Source organism: Panthera tigris, chromosome D2 (assembly GCF_018350195.1).
Source record: "Panthera tigris isolate Pti1 chromosome D2, P.tigris_Pti1_mat1.1, whole genome shotgun sequence".
Classification (NCBI taxonomy): domain Eukaryota; kingdom Metazoa; phylum Chordata; class Mammalia; order Carnivora; family Felidae; genus Panthera; species Panthera tigris.
In genome coordinates, this window is record NC_056670.1 from 12,114,474 (window position 1) to 12,135,593 (window position 21,120).

Here is a 21,120-nt window from a genome sequence, read left to right on the forward strand (position 1 = left end):
GAGCTCGATGAGGGACTCGAACTCACGAACTGCGAGATCATGACCTGAGCGGGAGTCTGACGCTTAACCGACTGAGCCACCCAGGCGCCCCTATTCAGCCTTTAAAAGGAAGGAAATCCTGTTGCATGTGACAACATGGATGAATCTTGAGGACATTATGCTAAATGAAATAAACCAGTCACAAAAAGACAGTTACTTACATGAGATATCTAACAAAGTCAAGCTCATAGAAACAGAAAGTATAATGTTAGCCTCCAGGGGCTGGGACAAGGACAAAATGGGGAGGTGTTTGACGGGGATAGGATTTCAGTTTTGTAAGATGAAATAGTTCTGGAGATTTGTTGTACAACAATGTGAACATACTTAACACTACTGAACTGTGCACTTAAAATGGTTAAATGGTAACTTCTCTGTTGTGTTAACCACAGTTTAAAAAGCAATAATAACTTGAAATAATTTATCTCTGTGTCAATAAGCCACCAACTCAATACACCATTAGATTCATTGGTTTCATTTTTGTTTTCAATTCTTGAGGCTTGCTTTTAGTTTATTTCACTTTGATTTAATTTTGGATTACAATCTTATGAAATAGTTACACGGTCCCAATGCCAAATTTACAAACAAATTTACAAATAAGACACATTTGGGGTATCTGGGTGGCTCAGTCGGGTATCTGTCTGACTTCAGCTCAGGTCATGATCTCACAGTTCGTTGAGTTCAAGCCCCACATTGGGCTTGCTGTTAACCTGTCAGCACGGAGTGGCTTTGGATCCTCTGGCCCCCTCTCTCTGCTCCTCTCCTGCTTGCACTCTCCCCAAAATAAATATAAATGCTAAACAAAACAAAACAAAACAAATAGAACACATTTGTGGAATCCTAGTTTCCATCCCTGTCCTCTCCATCCTATTCCCTCCCTGACTCCACACATAATACATGTAGATGGTTTTTATATTCACATTCACACTGTAGAGAAAAGATAGCACACTGTGCATAGTTTTGCCCTTTGCCCTTTTTACTTCCCGTATAGCCTGGTGATCGCTCCACAATAGTATACACAAACATTCCTCATTTCTTCTTCCGCTGCATACTGTACTATTGCCTGGATGTAACTGTGATATTGTGATTGTAGAGTAAGAAATATACATTTGGTCTTTGTCCCTTTTACTGACACAGAGCTCCCTGGAATTTCCGAAGTGATGAGAGTCAGAAAGGCACCTTTTGTTATGCTAATGAGGTGGCTGTTGGACCGCACTTCAGGATGGAGGCTGGTTGTCAGCCATCCTAAAGGATGGGGCTAGGGAGCTCCCGCGTTGCTGAACTCCTAGAGATTTAGAAAGAACGGTAGGCTCAGGGAAGACATGGAAACCGCACCCTTTCTCCACACCCGCCCTGCGTATCTCTTCCATCTGCAGTTCTGGAGTTACATCTGTTCAGAATAACCTGGTAAGCTAGTAAGTAAAATGTTTCTCGGAGCTGTGAGCTGCTGTAGCAAATTGAGCCCAAGGAAGGGTCCTAGGAACATTCCATCTACAGTGGGTCCTTCAGAAGCACGGGTGCCACTGGCTTTTGAGGTAGAAAGGTGGTCCTGTAGGACTGAACCCGTAAGGAGTCTGATGCTATCTCTGGGTAGATATGTCAAAATTGAGTTGAATTGTAGGAACCCTCAGCTGGTGTCAGACAATTGCTTGTGGATGTGGGGAAACACCCTGCTCCCCCAACACACACTCACACACGTGCGCGCGCGCATACACACACACACACACACACACACACTGGAATTGAATGCAGAATCCTTTAGTACCATAGTTTGTTCACCCTGTGGACCTTTTGCTATCATAAATGATGCTTCAGAGTGTAGGTTTGCACACATCTTTTTGTATATTTGCACACTGTCTCTCTGGGATAGATTCTGAGAAGTGACATTTTTGTGTCAAAGTTAAGCACTATGTAATTTTGCTAGACATGAGTTTAAGTACTTTTGGAGAGTTCATTCAAATCCTTTGTTCCTACTCTACCTTAGGGGAAGGTCCAGGCTACTCTTATGGGAAAGGGGTGTTGGAGGTGACCCCTGAGGGGTTGCAGTGGAGAACCTGTCACCTGAGATGACAGGAGAACCAAAGCCAAAGGAGTGAGCAGGACCAGGAACCACAGGGAAGACCAAAGTCAAGAAGCCAGGAAGGAAAGCTGGGAGACTTCAAAGAGGGGCCAGGAGGAAATATGAAAGCTTCCGTCCAGGAACAGAAGCGTGGGAATAATAAATGCAAGTGGGTTTGGAACAAATTGGGAGAGGTCCAAGGTAATTAACCCAGAACAGTGCTACTCTTCTACATTCTTTTTCTGGCTGGCTGGCAAGGAGTCATTGCATATGTTTATACGAGGGCAACAGCTGAGCTAAGACACAGTAGCTGAAATGCAGTCTCTACTTGACATGCCCAACTGGCATGATGCTGCATCTCCAGGAGGAAGGGGTGAGGGTGGGGTTAGGACCACCTCTTACTAATATGCACAGAGGTGTCCTATGACCTAACCATACCTTGCTCAGGTTGGCTGGGCCTAAGGGCTCTGCAGAATGGGCAACAATCATCCAAAACCTTCTTCCCCCTTAGTGGTTATATTCACTTTTTTCTCTATAATTCAGCTATATTTTTGGCTATAATATTGCACTCTAAAACTATCTCTAGTAGAAAGGTGAGGCTGAATTGTATGGTCTTTTGCATTGGAGCCACAGTAAGGAGCTGTTTAATGAAATGGTTTATTTTAATAAATAAAATGGTCTCTTTTAACAAAAATGGCTTTTAGGTTAAACTGTGACTGCCAACTGATGAACCTTTCATGTTGTGTGAGGTGAGGCATGTTGATACTTTTGTTAATTTGGAAATGGGAGAGTCAGGAAAGCAGCAAGCCAAGCATTACCTGGAGATGATATGGAGCTTTATTTATGAGCTTTGAGCTCTGGAGTTGAGAAAGAAAGGGAACTCAGTGCTGGCTTAACCATATACTACTTTAGATAAGTGGTCTTTAAACATTTCTACTCACATAACCTGTGATAGAATTTTGAAAAACGATGTAACCTTTCCTCTAACATGGTACTAGAAGTCCTTGCTAATGCAATAAGGCAAGGCAAGGAAAAAAGAGATGTACAGATGGGAAAGTAGATGTAAAACTGCTTCTGTTTACAGATGACATGATCATCTATGTGGAAAATCTGAAAGAATCAACCAAAAAACTCCTGTAACTAATGAGCGATTATTGCAAGGTTGCAGGATACAAGGTTAATGTACAAAACTCAATCGCTTTCTTTTATACCAACAATGAATAAGTGGATTTTTTCATTCAAAACATAATATCATTTATATTAGCGCCCCCCAAAATGAAATACCCAGGTATAAATCTAACAAAATATATATGAGATAAACTACAAAACTCTCATGAGTGAAAGCAAAGAAGAAATGGGGAGATATTCAATGTTCGTGGATAAAAAGACTTAATATTATCAAGATGTAGATTCAATGCATCCTCACTCAAAATCCCAGGAAGCTATCATATGGATATTGACAAATTGATTCTAAAGTTTATACACAGAGGGAAAAGACCCAGAATAGCCAACATAATATTGAAGATGAACAGAGTTGGAAGACTGATACTAATCGACTTCAAGACTTACTATAAAGCTACAGTAATCAAGTCCGTGTGTTAATTGGTGAAAGAATAGACAAATAGATCAAAGGAAAAGAATAAAGAGCCCAGAAGTAGACTCACATAAATATAGTCAACTAGTCTTTGACAAAGGACCAGAGGCAATAAAATGGAGCAAATACAATTTTTTCAACAAATAGTCCTGGAATAACTGAACGTTCATACACAAAAAAAATCTGGACACAGACCTTACACCCTTCACAAAAATTTACTCGAAATGGATCATAGACCTAAATGTAAAATGCAAAACTCTAAAACTCCTAGAAAATAACAAAGAAGGGGCACTGGGTGGCTCAGTCAGTTAAGTGTCCAACTTCGGCTCAGGTCATGATCTCACTGAGAGTTTGAGCCCCACGTCGGACTCTGTGCTGACAGCTAGGAGCCTGAAGCCTGCTTCGGATTCTGTGTCTCCCTCTCTCTCTGCCCTTCCCCCACTCATGCTCTGTCTCTCTCTCTTAAAAATAAACATCAAAAAAATTTAAAAAACCCAAATATGCTCATAAAAAAAAAGAAACTAACAAAGGAGAAAACCTAGATGACCTCGGTATGGTGATGCCTTTTTAGATACCATACCAAAGACATGGCCCATGAGAGAAATAATTGACAACCTGGACTTCATTAAAGTAAAAACATCTGTCTAAAAGATAAAGTCGAGAGAATGAGAGGACAAGATACAGACTGGAAGAAAATACTTGCAAAGGACACTCCTGATAAAGGACTGTCAACCAAAATACACAAAGAACTCTTAAAACACAACAATAAAAACACAACCCAATTTACAAAATGGGCCCAAGTCCTTACAGACACCTCATTGAGGAAGGTAGACTGACGGTAGATGAGCATATGAGAAGATGCTTCACATCACATGTCATTAGGGAAATGCAAATTAAAACTACAATGAAATAACATTACATACCTGTTAGAATTGCCCGAATCTGGACGCCAAGATGCCAGTCAGGATGTAGAGCAGTGGATACTCTTCCTACATTGCTGGTGGGAATGCAAATGGTACAGCTTCTCTGGAAGACAGTTTGGCAGTTTCTTACCAAGTTAAACATACTGTTAACCATATGATCCAGCAATCACATTCCTTGGTATCTACCCAAAGGAATTGAAAGCTTATGCCTGCATAAGATGTTCATGGCAACTTTCTTCATGACTGCCCAAACTTGGAAGCCACCAAAATGTCCTTCAGTAGGTGAATGGACAAATAAACTGTGCTATATCCAGATAATCGGTGCTAAAAACAAATGAGCTATTAAGTTATGAAAAGACATGGAGAAACCATAATAGCACACTTTTAAGTGAAAGAAGGCTAAGAAAGCTACCTACTGTAGGATTCCAACTATATGACATTCTGGAAAAGGCAATAAAATGAGAAGTGGTTGCCAGAAGTCAAGGATAGGTGGGGAGCAGGGGGTGGGGGACAGATGAACAGGTAGAACACAGAAGACGTTTAGAGCAGTGAAAATACTCTGTGTAATATTATAATGATGGACATACATCATCACACATTTGTCCAAACCCATTGAATGTACAACACTAAGAACGAACCCTTGGGTAAACTATGGATTCTGGGTGATTATGATGTGTCAATGTTCCTTAGCAAAAAATATACCATTCTGGTGGGTGATGTTGGTAATGGGGAAGGCTGTGTGTGTGCAGGAGGCATGAAAAATCTCTGTACCTTCCTCCCAATTATGTTGTAAACCTAAAACTGCTTTTAAAAAATAAGAAGGTCTTTACAAAATAGTAAACTATGCAAGCTTTCACATGTTTTACATGGATGTTTTGGCTTAATTGGTTGGAAAGAATGTAACTTCTAGAATATTGCAAATATTGACATTTTATTTTATTTACTTTATTTATTTTAAATGTTAATTTATTTTTTTAATTAAAAAAATTTTTTAACATTTATTCATATTTGAGAGACACAGAGACACAGAGCACAAGCACAGTTGGGCAGAGAGAGAGGGAGACACAAATTTGAAGCATGCTCCAGGTTCTGAGTGGTCAGCACAGAGCTGGACGCAGGGCTCAAACTTACCAACCGTGAGATCATGACCTGAGCAGAAGGCAGACACTCAACCAACTGAGGCACCCAGACGCCCCTAATGTTAATTTATTTTCGAGAGAGAGAGACAGGGCATGAGCAGGGGAGGGGGCAGAGAGAGAGGGAGACACAGAATCGGAAGCAGGCTCCAGGCCCTGAGCTGTCAGCACAGAGCCCGACACGGGGCTCGAACTCACGAGCCATGAGATCATGACCTGAGCTGAAGTCGGATGCTTAACCGACTGAGCCACTCAGGCGCCCCTATTTTTATTTTGACTTTAGAGACAGAGAGAGAGAGCGAGAGAGCATGTGAGCAGGGAGAGGGGCAGAGGGAGAAAGAAAAAGAATCCCAAGCAATTTCTCCACCCAGGGCGGAGCCCAATGAGGGGCTTGATCCATGAGATCATGAGATCATGACCTGAGCCCAAATCGAGAGTCAGATGCTCAACCAACTGAGCCACCCAGGCACCCCTGGACTTTCTTCTTATACCTCAGGGCAATGAACCATATTAAAATATAGGAAGGATGGGGTGCCTGGGTGGCTCAGTCGGTTAGACATCTGACTTCAGCTCAGGTCATGATCTTACAGTTTGTGGGTTCAAGCCCCTCATCCAGCCCTGTGCTGACACCTGGAAGCCTGGAGCCTGCTTCAGATTCTCTCTCTCTCTGCCCCTCCCCCACTTGCGCGCTCTATCTCTCTCTCTCTCTCTCTCTCTCAAAAATAAGCATTAAAAAAATAATAAAATAAAATAAAATATAGGAAGGGTGAAAAGTTTGGTAAAGTGGGAGAAGGGCAATCGTGAAATGGGAAGTATTTCCTACTTCTAGTTCGTGGAACCAGTTTGATGCCCCAGTGCAGGTACTTCCTCAGGCAGGTCAATGTTCTGAAAGGGTATAATTGGTGGTTGCCAATTCTTGGCTGAGGACCACAAGCAAAGTCGTCATCTATGCCCGGACGTACGCATATCCCAGTTGGAAGGTGGGTGGCCCATGTGAAGTTAGGTGAGATTCTTCATGAAATGGAGAGTAACAAAGCCTACCTGTGGAGTCATGAGGATGAAACAGGGTAGTGCGTGTGAACTGCTCACACACATCACCCTATGTGAGCAGACACGAGCAGACGTCGTCTTCTGCGTTGGCATTCATTCTTATGCTACCATTATTTTGGTGGTAAACTTCTCATTGATAATTAGAATAAGGGATGAAGGTATTTGTTGCAAGTTTGCAACATACCGTCATCATTCCAGTTATACCACTGGGTTGCAATGACCTGTTTCCTTATCTGTCTTCATTCCTGGACTCGTTGGCCCTTTGAGGTGAGGACTGTCGGTCGTCAATTGTATTCCCAGATAGATAGCAGAGGATCTGACCACAGTAAGTGATCAGGAAATGTTTGTTGGGGCGCCTGGGTGGCTCAGTCGGTTAAGCGTCCGACTCCTGATTTCGGCTCACGTCATGATCTCGTGGTTCATGAGATCAAGCCCCAAGTCAGTCTCTGCACTGACCGCAAGGACCCTGCTTGGTATTCTCTCTCTCTCTCTCTCTCTCTCTCTCTGTTCCTCCCCTGCTCACACACACTGTCTCTCTCTCTCTAAAAACAAACTTTAAACATTTTTTTAAATAAAAGGAAATATTTGTTGCCTGAATTAATGTGGTTTCTCCTATTAGTATGTATTTAACATTAAAACTAGAAACAGAAATCATCTAAAAGAGGTGGAAGCCGTTAGTCCAAATCTCTCACTCCAGAAAAATAGCTCTTTCTTGATCTCCTCACTTCAGAGACAGACACTTGGAGGAAAAAGCAGTCCTTGCCATTTATTTCTCTTTGGCAAAGAAAAATGGGCTAAATAATTGTTTTAATTCGCGCTGTTGCCCACATGGGCCATCACAAAGCTCTGGTTGAGTGTTTACTTGGGCCTGAGATGCACCATTTCCCTAAGGGGCTCAATGAAAACAAATTATTGTCCTGACCAAGAGAAAGAAAAGCTTAGCAAGCAAAGGAAGACTTCTTCATAAAAAGTGTTCGAGAATTAACTTCCTCATGTTGAAGTAAGTGTATTTTATTGAACTGGAAGCTATTACTGTTTCTACAGCTGTAAAATTGGTCTCCTGACAAATTCCAGAAACCCTCTTATTCTAAAATTATGTGTATGCTTAACTACATGCATACCATATACATACTATAGTGGCCAATTTTCACCAGACTACCACATTTTCAGCAGCTCCTTGTTTATTCAAGCATTATTTTCACGATGATGTAGCTAATAGTAATGCATCAAAGGCAGAGAAATAATTTCAATTGGCTGAAATGTTTCCTCATCACAAACTTGTTTCTCTTTGGCGCAAGTCTAATTTCTTTTAGATCTTTTTTTTCTGTGTGTGTCTAATTTTTTTCCCTAGTTGTATATACAAAATCTTCACAAGAAAATAAAGCTCTGATTCACCGGAGCTTTAACAAATTTGGTGAATCATGGGGGGACCTGGGTGGCTCAGTCGGTTAAGCCTCCAACTTCAGCTCAGGTCATGATCTTGTGGTTGGCGAGTTCGAGCCCCGCGTTGGGCTCTGTGCTGACAGCTCAGAGCCTGGAGCCTGCTTCGGATTCTGTGTCTCCCTTTCTTTCTGTTTCTCCCTTGCTCACATTCTGTCTCTCTCTCTCTCAAAAATAAATAAAGGTTTTTAAAAAATTAAAAAAAAAATGAATTTGGTGAGCATGCAGAATGTGTATGTGACAGTAAAAAGCCGCGGCCGTGGACGTCTATGTTGCACACACGTTTCCAGGAGCAGACTCTGGCCTTTTAAATCTGCATAATTAGGCAAGAAAGCATCTGGGTTTGTCAACCACAAACACTCAGGAGCCCTGTGCTCCTCATGTTATCTGCAGATCATCACCCTTCTCATATGTGGAACAGGTTCGTTGGAAAACTATTGGATTCTGACCTCACTGTTGGGAAAATCTGTGTGGGACCCTGAGGGGTGGGGGGCTTTTAGGAGAAGGAGTCATGAAAATAATTACCCAGGAAAGTTAGCACAGGAGCTGGAATTTGAGACCACCAGCTCACCTTACTTCTTATTCTTCCTTACCTATCATTTCATAACCAGCCACATTATTAACACACCCATTGTATAGGCACCGGGGACATAGATGTGTAAGAGTCACTACACAGAATCAGAGCCATTCAAAGTGTGAATACTGTCAAAATTCGGCATGCCGTGAGGTTTGGTCCTGAGCGCTGCACCTCATGGCACAGAGACTAGGCCTGCCTTAGCACCTTCAAGGAGAAGAGGCCATACGTGATAAAGAAGCTGGCCTGTTTCTAGGAACAGAGCCATCTGCTTGTATAGGGCCCCGCGTCAAGTTACAAGGACAATTTGACCTTTAGCACTTCAGGTGGTGAATGTGTTTGTTAAACTACAGCAGTTACTCTTAATGGTCAGATCATTCTAGAAAACGCACATGAAAGAGCACACCTTAAGAGAGCCAGCCCGATACCCCTTGAGAGTTTTTCGAGAATGAACCCTTAAGATTTGGGAGGCGGAACTGGCCATGATCACTAGTTCAGGCCTTTAAAGCTAGATTCACTTAGAAACTGATTTTTTTTTTTTTTTTAGTGTTTATTTTTGAGACAGAGGGAGACAGAGCATGAGTGGGGGAGGGTCAGAGAGAGAGGGAGACATAGAATCCAAAGCAGGCTCCAGGCTCTGAGCTGTCAGCACAGAGCCCGATGTGGGGCTTGAACTCACGAACCTGCAAGATCATGACCTGAGCCGAAGTTGGATGCTTAACCGACTGAGCCACCCAGGCGCCCTGAAACTAAATATTTTAAAAGAGGTGAAGACAATCTAATTACAAATCTAATACGATCCCAAATGCCCCGATGCTTTCTTTCTATAAAATCTCCCCATCCCTCAGTGACAAGCTTTAGAAAGAAAGGAAATAGAGTGATTTTTATCACAAAACCTGATGGTGGGGCAGACTGCAGGCCAGGATTGACTCCCATCAGCAGGATGAAGGGGCACAGTGGAGTTGAGAGACTGACTGGCACATTTAAATTTTTTTATTTATTTTGAGAGACAGAAAGAGCAGAGGAGGGGGAGAGAGAGAGAGAGAGAGAGAGAGAGAGAGAGAGAGAGAGAATCCCAGGCAGTCTCCACACAGTCAACATGGAACCCGATGCAGGGCTCGAACTCACCAACTCTGAGATCATGACCTGAACCGAACCCGAGAGTGGGACCCTTAATGGACTGAGCCACCCAGGTGTCCCCTGACTGGCACATTTAAAGAGAGCGCTTAACCAGTTCTCGGGGCCTGGGATCAGCCAGCACTGCCCTCTGTGTTGTATTAACACCCCGAGTGCTAGATTTAACGGTACGGGAGTTTTCCTCTGTTAATTGCCTATCGTGAAAAATAAGCCCATGGACCCAATCAAAGGAGGGATGCGGGAACTCCCAGCACAACGAAGCGAGCCTTTAATCAACCTTCTTGCAAGAGTGGGTGTCTGATGGGGCAGTTACCCAAGACAATTTATCTCCTAGCCCGCAAGCCCCTCCCCTGGTTCCTCATTGGCTGAGAACTACAGAGGTTACAGCCTTAACCCTGAAATCGCTATGCCCACGTAAGGCAAAAAGCAGCCTGACCGGAACAAATGTGCATTCCCTGAGGTGAGGCAGGGACTTCAGTTCTTTGGCGCAGGCTCATTGCAAAGCCTTGAAAATAAGCCCCCCAAATGGAGGTGGGGGGGCCCTTCGAAGAACCAGGAAATGAAGTGTCCAAGGGTTTGGGGCTCCACTGTGGGGAGGGGTGGGTGTTCGTATTTATTTCCAATAGGTTGTAAACCTACCGTTAACTAGACAGCACAGCTTTTATTTGGTGTTTCTGGAAATGAATCATTTCCCTTGCTTCTCGCACTATGCACCACAGAGATGAACAGAATCCCAGCTTCCCAGCCACCTTTCCAGGCCTCACCCCAACACTGGCAGGCTTCCTTCTAGAATGCCACTCTGCGGTGAAGTAGCGTGTTGCTTTAAGAGACAGAAGACTCAACCCGGCTGACACTTCAGATCTATGTGCCACCACAACTTCCTCTGCGGACATGTGTCTTTAAGTCAAGACACGTCTGTGTGGGATCTTAGCTCTTTGAAAATGATCCATATCTGGAGGCTGTTAGGCGAAAATTGTAATTTCGGGTTTTTTAAGATTCTTAATTGGCCATCTCTGCTAGAATTACAAAGGTGCACAGCTCGTAAAATTCATCAAGGAATTCGTCCTCTGTAGGTAGTTTTTTTTTTCCCCCAAGCTAGTGCAGTAGATAACTTATATCCACATACTTATCACTTCCTTCTTGTCCATCTAAACACATAGGCAAGATTACACAATGAATGTGTGTGCGTAGGAAAATAATTATTTACCCAGTCCTAACACAAAGTTTTACGGCAAGGAGGCCTTAACAATCAGGGAGGTGTTTATTTAATTCGCTATCACAGCAGACACATAGTCAAACCAATCTGGTAGGGGCATATCATGTCCAAATATTTAAGATAAATTCTGGCTGTTTGGTTTAGAAGTCTGGGCTTTGCCAGCGGAACGCCCTGCCAAGAAATGCAGCAAGCCTAGCAAATGACCGGCTGCATCCTACACACTAGTATATCCGGAAGCTCTGTAGGCATCCTTTAAAAAGCACTAGATTTCTCTCCCACTTTCGTTCATGATTATACCAACCTCGAAATGTAATGTTTTAGTTCATCAGAGGAAACTTCAGGGCCTGGCCTGAGGATCTTGATTTTTCACATCAATTTGCATCCTGACTTTTGTGTGGCTCCTACCTGCTCCCCCGTTTCATTGAGCACCGTTAGCCTGTGGCCTCTACGCTCATGAACACACACACTTCTTAGATAATTTGGTTGGGGGCCACTGATGCAAAGACATTAACTCACAGTTGTACATTTAATTGGATGTACACTTCTGTCCCTGAGGCCTGAGTGAGCCTTTAGCCATGTTTTTATTTTGTATTTTATTATTTTTTTTATTAAAAAAAAATTTTTTACATTTATTTATTTTTGAGAGACAGAGAGAGACAGAGCATGAGCAGGGGAGGGGCAGAGAGAGAGGGAGACACAGAATCTGAAGCAGGCTCCAGGCTCTGAGCTGTCAGCACAGAGCCCGACGTGGGGCTCGAACCCACAAACCATGAGATCATGACCTGAGCCGAAGTTGGACGCTTAACCGACTGAGCCACCCAGGCGCCCCTGTATTTTATTTATTTTTAAAATGTTTATTTATTTTGAGAGAGCAAGAGTGCCTGAGCAGGGGAGGGGCAGATCGAGAGGGAGAGAGGGAGAATCCAAAGTAGGCTTCACGTATAGTACAGAGCCCGATGTCGAGCTCGATCTCACAACCGTGAGGTCGTGACTTGAGCTGAAATCAAGAGTCAGATGCTTAACCGACTGAGCCATCCAGGTGCCCCCAGACATTTTTAATCTTGGGCAAGTTTTTTATTTCATTTAAACAGAAAGTCTAAGGGCTACTTTCTCTTAGAAGGAGGTTTGTATAGTCATTTTTGTTGTTGTTTCAAATGAAATCATCTTTACATTTTTAGTACAAAGTCAGTAGGTTGTTATAGAAACAATGTATAAACTAGAAGAACGCTAACATACCTGTAAGTTACACATACCCAGGGCAACCACAGAGAATGAACATCTTCATATGCCAATAAAGATGCTTTTTCTGCAACATCATCGTTTACGTGCAAAACTCCACAAATTAATCCAGTTTACAGAGGTTTTTTTTTGTTTGTTTGTTTTTGTTTTTTAAGTCATCCTTTAAAATAATCTAGGTCATGGGGCACCTGAGTGGTTTAGATGGTTAAGCGTCTGACTTCAGCTCAGGTCATGAACTTGCGATTTCATTAGTTCAAGCTCTGCATAGGGCTCTGTGCTGACACAGCTCAGAGCCTGGAGCCTGCTTCGGATTCTGTGTTCTCCCCCCTCTCTCTGTTCCTCCCCCGCTTGCACTCTGCCTCTCTCTCTCTCAAAAATAAAGATTAATTTTTTTTAAAATAATCTGGGTCTTATAAATATTTAATCAACTTTCTCATCTGTGTAGTGTAGGACTAATGTGGTTTGAGAAAAATCAGGTAATCAGGGAAGTACTTAAGGGTCCCTAAAACCAATTCCTGATGGCCTCCACGCACGTCCTACACCCCTAGTTACTAGAGGTGTGTGCGAAAAACAAGAGAAGTGAAATTATAGACATTCCAGGAATCTTATGACTTCCCTGTGGTAGTCATTTCTGACTGTGTGTTTCTTCACTTCCTATCCCGAGGTTGTTTTGAAAGCATAGCTGACTGGTGCAGCCCAGAGCCTCTGGGACCAGACTCCTGCGTGGGAATCTGGATTCCGCCCCCCGCTAGTGCTGTGACCTGAAGCAAGTGACTTAGCCATTCTGTGCCCCAGGCCTCTCAGCCATAAAATGGAGTTAAGAAGGGTCCTTACCTCCTAGGGCTGTGAGGACTGAATGAGTTAACATATGTAACATATGTAAACAGGTGGTAAATGCCGTGTGAGTACGTTCGCTGTTATTACTTTGCAAACTTCTGGAAATCCCACATGCCTTTTGGTTTGGATATGGCTTTTGTCATATTTAGGCGTCACAGAGGTACCCCCCCCCAATTTCTCTCATAGCAACAGAAAATACGAATAGGTTATACCTTCATTCAACATTTATCGTATTTTTTTTAATTTTTTTTTTAACATTTATTTATTTTTGAGACAGAGAGACAGAGCATGAACGGGGGAGGGGCAGAGAGAGAGGGAGACACAGAATGGGAAGCAGGCTCCAGGCTCTGAGCCATCAGCCCAGAGCCTGACGCGGGGCTGGAACTCACGGACCGCGAGATTGTGACCCGAGCTGAAGTCAGACGCTCAACCGACTGAGCCACCCAGGCGCCCCAACATTTATCGTATTTTAACTAGGTCTTTCCTTGCAAAATAAGATAGCGTTAAGACAGCAACACAGATGGAAGTGGCAGGAAGCGGGGATGTTTTCTGACTCGAATTCTACAACACACGCAGCTTTTGTCCCCGCCAGTTATGGGGATTTAGAAGGAGTGTCCAGGCCACTATCAAGAATGGGCACCAGAATCTCCAAGGTAAGGGAGGGTCTTAGAATTAAATACTCTTGGCATTGAACCTTACCTGATGTTCGGCATAAGTATCTCTTCATCCTTGTGCTAGTCATACGGAGAATGAAAGAAATACAACTTCAGATAAGTGGGTCTTAGAATCAGTTGGTTATCTGACAATGTGATCAAGGGTGCACTCTTACAAGCTTAACTAAAACATGGGCGATACAGAGCTGCCATTCAGGTGTCCTGACTTGGTCAGAGCTAAGAAGAGCGTTCCTGCTTTCATTCAAACTTATAAAACCCTCCTTTTCCAACTAAAGTGTTTTTATTGTACACAGTTGGGGGTGTAACTTTTTAAGAACTAAGTAAGTCAAGCTGCTGTGAACATGTGTATTCAGGCTTCTGTGTGGATAAGGCCTTTGGGTAAGTACCAAGGAATGTGATTTCTGGATCACGTGGTAAACGTATGTTTAGTTTTGTAAAGAAATTTCCATACTGTCTTCCAAAATGTTTGAATGGTTTTGTATTCCCTCCAGGAAGGAAGGAGAGTTCCTGTGGCTCCCCATCCTTGCCAGCATCTGGTGTTGTCAGTGTTCTGGATTTTGGTCATTCTAACAGGGGTGCAGCGGTATCCTGTTTTAATTTGCCATACCCTGATGACATATGATGTGGAGCGTCTTTTTTTTTTTTTTTTTAAGTTCATTATTTGTTTTTGAGAAAGAGAAAGTGTGAGTGGAGGAGGGCCAGAGAGAGAGGAAAGAGAATTTCATTGTCAGTGCAGAGCCTGATGTGGGCTCGAACCCACGAACTGTGAGATCATAACCTGAGCCGAAGTCGACACTTAACCGACTGAGCCACCCGGGCACCCCGTGGAGCATTTTTTTATCTGCTTGTTTCTTTTCTTTTTATTGAGGTATAACTGACATATAATATTATATTAGTTTCCATCGTATGACATAATGATTCAATATATGTATATAGTGTGAAATGATCACCACGGTAAGTCTGATCAACATTCACCACCACACATAGATACAAAAATTTTGTGTGTGTAGTGAGAACTTTTAAGATCAACTCTCTTAGCAGCTTTCACATATGCCACTATCGCCACCATGTTGTACATCGTATCCCCGTGACTTTTGACCCGCTTCACCCATTTTGGCCTGTCCCCCCCCCTCCTGCCTCTGGCAACCACGTATCTGTTTCTTTGTATCTATGGGCTTGGTTTTTTTGTTTGTTTTGTTTTCAGATTCCACATATAAGTGAGATTACACGGTATTTGTCTCTCTCTGTCTGACTTATTTCACTTAGCACAACGTCCTCAAGGCCCATCCATGTGGATCCAGCTTTGATGATCTCCCAGATGACTCTCTACCCCCAAGCCCTCCATCATTTTTAAGGCACTCAGCACGTAGCCCCACCGATGAGCTTCCCCCGCCCTATTCTCCATCATTTAAAAAAAATGTATTAAAATAATTTCTAAACATTTATTAGACACTTGATTTCCTAAAAGTATTCCAGTTTCGGTCAAGCATATTGACATGCTCTGATGGCTACATTTTTTGTGTCCACTTGACTGGGCCAGGGGGTGCTCAGACATTTGTCAAACATTATCCTAAGTGTGTCTGTAATCGTGTTTTTGGATGACAGTAACATTTGAATTTGTAAACTGAGCAAGAAGATTGCCCTCCCCCATGTGGGTGGGCCTCACCCAGTCAGTTGAAGGCCCGAATAGAACAAAGAGTCTGAGCCTCCCCCGGGACTCCCAATGACCGATGGCCTTGGGCAGGGGCTCATCTTCTCCTGCCTTTACATTTAAACTGAAATTTCGCTCTTCTTGGGTCTTGAGCCCGCCAGCTTTCAGACTGGAATGTAACGTGATCAGGTTTCCCGGGTCTCTTGCTTGTCAACTCACACTGCAGATCTTGGGATGTGTCAGCCTCCAGAACCGCATGAGCCAATTCCTTAGAATAAATCTTTTCATGGATGTATATACACACCCTATTGGTTCCATTTTGAAAATCCCTGGGCACGGGGTCAGAAGGGCAGGGCCACGTCTGCCTGGGTCCTCGGGGTCTGGCACGGTGTTCGCACAATAGCATTATTTGCCAAGTGAATGAAACTTTCAGAAACTTTCCAGTGAATGCCTGCCTCCATTTGAAAGCTTTCTAATTAAATATTCAAATATTAACTTGGAGCAAAAGATCATCTTCATAGTTTCCATGCTTGTTAAGAGCTAAGTTGTCTTTGCCAAGAACAGATAAAACGATGTCCGTTGTATTCTTTTTTTTTTCCTGAGTGGTGTGTAAAAGGACTTTTTGTTTTCATGAATAGAAGTAAAAATAGATCCGTCAAGGACCTGAACAGAATGTTACTTCTGAGTTACCATATTGCTTCAAGACAAACATACATCATGTCCCTGGAAAGAGTGGAAATAGTTTCATTTGCTTACAGGGACAGGTATTTGATCTGGCTGGGGGAAGGGAGGGGGTAGTGCAGGGGCAGCAAATAAAGGAGGTTAAGCAGGGTAGTGATCTGACTCGGAGTGGTGAGGCATAAAGGGAAACCTTATCAGACGGTTGATATTTCCTAAAAGTATTCCAGTTTCGGTCAAACATATTGGCATACTGTGATGGCTAATTTTTTTCTGTCCGCTTGACTGGGCCATGGGGTGCTCAGACATTGGTCAAACATTATCCCAAGCATGTCTGTAATCGTGCAGGGGGGTGGTGGGTGACAAGTTATGATGACAGCAATAAGCCACACAACAGCAGATGAGGCCATGGGCTGGTCTGGGCGGTAGGGACCGAGGCAAGACGGATAGAACTGGTGGTCACCAGGATGTGGTCATGAAGGAGGGCAATGCCAAGCTCGACTTCCCGGTTTCTTACTGGGGTAAATGGCTCTCTTCTCTGAGATAGGTGGTGGAGGGGGAAGAACAGATCTTGGGCATGAAATGATGTCTGCCATTTTTGATGTGTTATATTTGAGGCCCCTGGGACTTGTTCACAGACAGTTGCATATACGTATAGGAGGCAAAGGGGGGGTGGTCAGGGCTAGGAAATAGGATCATGGGGTTACCAGCACAGAGGTTGTAATCAAAGCCAGAGAGACTGGGCATAACATGAGAAGGGGCAGGGAAGGAAAACTGCAACACTGACGACCACCAACACTTAAGGAGACAGGTGAGGAAGAGGAAGCTACAAAGGAGAGGAGAAGGAAAAAAACAGAGTAGAAAAGAATCAAGAGAGAATGGCATCTCAGAAGCCAAGGGAGGGAGGAAAGAAAGAAAAATTTCCCCAGCTTCTCACTTCTACCTGCAGACACGAGGCCCCCGGCACCCTCTGCGTTCTCTCCAACCAGAAATGGTTCCCCAGGAGTCCTTGGGGGCATCACACCTGTGTTTCTCTCCCATGGGATTCTTAGGCTTCTCTGGATAAGTCATTTCTCCCCTGGGCATGGTGGGCCCTTCTCCAGCCACATGGCTGTGGCTCCACAGTGGCCGGGGGTCTAAAACTGCAACTCCCCACTCTGCTATTCATGGTCTTGTTCTGCCATGGTCACCCTGAGCAGTCAGGGTGCCAAAGCTTCAGGGAAACCCGAGGCAGAGTGAGGGAGCGTGGGCTCCTCCCCTTTGAGCCACAGTTATGTTGTTTGTTGGCGGGATCTCAAAATTTGGGGTATCCACTGGGGGAAGAGTCAAGAAACATCCACTGTAGTGTGCTGAAAACCCTTGCTTCCTTTCAGTGATATGTGTCGGTACCTTAGGAGTGTTTGGGTTTTTTTTAAGTTTATTTATTTATGTTGAGATAGAGAGCAAATGGGGGAGGCACAGAGGGAGAGGGAAAGAGAGAGAGAGAATCCCAAGCGGGCTCTGCGCTATGAGTGCAGAACCGGAGGTGTGGCTCGAACTCACAGACCATGAGATCATGACCTGAGCTGAAATCAAGAGTCAGATGCTTAACCGACTGAGCCAGCCAGGCGTCCCATACTTGGTTCCTTTTCTCAGAATGTGCTCTCTCCTGGGAGGCCCCTGCAAATATGACTTTGGGGAGAAGACCTGGCCAATTCCCCCAACATTTCCAGATCCGCCTAGCAGTAGCTGTGACGAGAATTCTTTCCCAGCAGCAACTTGGATCCCAAGCAACCATTCTCTGTTGGGTCTGTGGTGCCACTTTGCCAACAGATTTGAGCCTCCCAGTGGACCCTAGAGGCTAAGCATGAGCAAAATGAGCTCTTTTCTACATAAGGCTGTGGGTTGTTATGGATAAGTGGATACTGCAGTAGTTAGAGGGTCATTCTTCACCTCTGCCAGACACTTCAAAGAGTCACAGAACCCAATGGGAAATTAAGAGTTCTAGACCAAGGGACGCAGGGTTGGTCAGACGGTTGAGCATCTGACTCTCGATTTTGGCTCAGGTCATAATCTCTCGGTTTGTGAGACTGAGCCCCCCGTTGGGCTCTGAGCTGACAGCATGGGGCCTGCTTGAAATTCTCTCCTCCCTCTCTCTCTGCACCTGCCCCCCTCAAAATAAATACATAAACATTAAAAAAAAAAAAAAAGAGTTGTAGACCAAAAGAGTGGACAACTCTTTCAAGAGGCTAGGCTGTGAAGGAAAGGAGAAAGATGAAGTTGAACTCCAAGGCCTTTTGTTTTGTTTTGTTTTCAGGTGGGAGAAATTCAAATGGAAGACAAATATCATAATTTATTTTTGTCTTTGATTTACACTCCCTTCTGTTTTTGGGGTCCAGTTGGTCCTCCTCCTCTATTTACTGAGGCTGCACCAAACATATGACGATTTTCTGTAACTTGTACAAATCCAACAGTGACAGCCCTGATCACTTCGGCTCTTCTGTGTTTTGTTCTCTTCTGTTCCGGGAGACAGAGGGGCCGAGGCGCCATCAGGGTAAGGTGGTTGGATGCATGGTGACATTTGGAGCAGGGCCCCTGGCTGCACAGACCCTCTGAGGAGGAAGATCTTCAGCCCTGAGGCACGTCGAGAGGAGAGCAAAGGAGAATGGGGCTCCAGGGTGCTTCTTGTCACCTTGCTGTCACTATGAAGAAGGATGACACTTTACCTGGTTAGGGGTCACAGAGCCCAGTCTTTACTGGCTGTCCTGTTTCCTTGGTTTCTGTTTTTACTTTTTTTTTAACTTAAAAAATTTTTTTTAATGTTTATTTATTCTTGAGAGAGAGAGAGAGAGAGAGAGAGAGCATAAGCGTGAGCAGGAGAGGGGCAGAGAGAGATGGGGACACAGAATCCGAAGCAGGCTCCAGGCTCCGAGCTGTCAGCACAGAACCCGGCACGGGACTCAAACTCAAGAGCCACGAGATCATGAGCCAAAGTCGGACGCTTAACCGGCTGAGCCACCCAGCTGCCCCATTAACTTTATTTATTTATTTTGAGAGAGGCAGAGACAGCATGAGTTGGGGAAGGGCAGAGAGAGAGGGAGTCCCAAGCAGGCTCTGTTCTGTCATCTTGGAGCCCGATGCCAGGCTCAAACTCACGAGATTATGAGATAATGACCTGAGCCCAAACCAAGAGTCGGACGCTTAACCGACTGAGCCACCCGGGCACCCCTGTTTTTACTTTTACATTTCATTTTATTATTTAAAAAATAAATTTTTATTTGAGAACGTTACATTTGCTTCAGGCACGCAGCCAGCTTCTTGTTCGCCTTCCCGCCTCCCGCCTTCTCCCTGCCCCTTCCCCCCTCCAGCACCAGGCCCCTGTCTCTCAGCGGGCAGCTGGCCTTTCTGCCTCACGTTCTCCTGTGGGGACAGCACTGATTTTTTTTTTAAGCTCTTTTTCTCCCCCACTTGGGGTACAATTTACCCAACATGAAATTCACCATATCAACCATTTTAAAATACCCAATTCAGCGGCTTTTAGCGTATTCACAAAGTTGTAGTACGCCCGTCACCACTACCTAAATTCCTAAATTCCACAACATTTTTGTTTTGACCTTTTAAGCCCACGAGAGGGACGGGATGGGGTGAACGTCATCAAAATGAACAAGAGTTCCAGTGTCCAGAGGCATTCACGATTCGGGAAGCGAATCTCCTCGCTTTGTATTTTCTATTTATAATAATGTATTTCTATTTCCTCCTCACAGGCCATGCGATCATAAAGACAGGCTTCGCTTTACTTAGTGTCTTTCATTTATTTATCCACTAGCTCCATTTCACTCCTTCAGCATATTTAGAACCTCTCCTAGCCCAGGGAGTACTGATGACCCAGAGGTGAATGCACAAGCAAGGCTCCTGTCCTGGGGGGTCTGCTGCCTCGCAGGACGACCCTGCAATCAAGGGGTTACGTTCGTGGTTTGTGCTGTGGAGGTAAATGAGGTAAATGACAGGAAGACAGCCAAGTCTGGGAGTCAGGTGCAGTTTCCCTGAGCTAATGGTGTTGCGGGTGAGGCCTGGTGGGGCGTAGGATCAGCTGGGAAGGGTGGTGTGTCCAGGTGCGAGTGCAGCTGCGGGTGGACAGGGCAGAGCAAGCGGCAAGCGGGTGAGGACTTGGGCAGGAGAAAGAACGATGGCCTCGGGGACCTAGAATCCAGCTCGGCTGAAGCATCAGGAGACGGGGGAGAACGAAGCAAGATGGCGCCCAGTGGGAGCAGGGCCAGTCACACAGGGCTTCATCTCACAAATGAGAACCCATTGAAGAGGTGTTTGACATGGTGATGACAGGCTCCATCTGCTATATGGAGACTGGCTGGGAGGCCCTTTCAGGGTGAGGAAGGGTGGATGTTTGGGTACGATAACGGTCAAGAAGGAGTCAGGGGAGGAGACTTAAGTGGCATTTGGGGGGTGGAATTGGTGGGAGAGGAAAGGAAGGTCTTTATGATGACATTGGCTACAGGGTGGGTGGTGACACAGGGGAACTCTGGGGAGAAACAGATCCCCTTTAGGACAGGCTGAGCTGAGGTACCCAAAGCATCCATGTGGAAATGTCAAGTCGATTAGTTCGTGATGTCTGGCAGCTCAGAGGACAAGCCCCGGCCAGAGACAGGAAGTTAGGAGAGGCAGAACGTAACCACAAAATCATCCTTTACCTACAGACATCACAGTATCCGAAGCACTGGGTGGATTGCTTACCTTTCTTCCTACCTCAGTGATTCTCAGTTTTGTTCTGCCATTGCTGACTACACGTGCCCCGCTCTCTCCAGGAATCTCTCTCATCATGTACAGAAATTCTCCCTTGTCTATAGGCTTCTCGAGGGTAGGAAGTTGTTGCTTATCTTTG

General features: G+C 44.5%; 1 protein-coding gene across 1 annotated transcript in view; it reads right to left on the reverse strand.

Annotated features, from left to right (window-relative positions):
- Window positions 1-4,636: 4,636 nt before the first annotated feature.
- Window positions 4,637-21,120, reverse strand: part of EDARADD (EDAR associated death domain) — a 116,247-nt gene continuing 99,763 nt past the window's right edge. Inside the window, exon 7 of the mRNA XM_042960481.1 lies at window positions 4,637-4,715. Within this exon, the coding sequence (XP_042816415.1) occupies window positions 4,679-4,715 (37 nt within the window). The 3' untranslated portion in view covers window positions 4,637-4,678. The remainder of the gene's footprint in view (window positions 4,716-21,120) is intronic.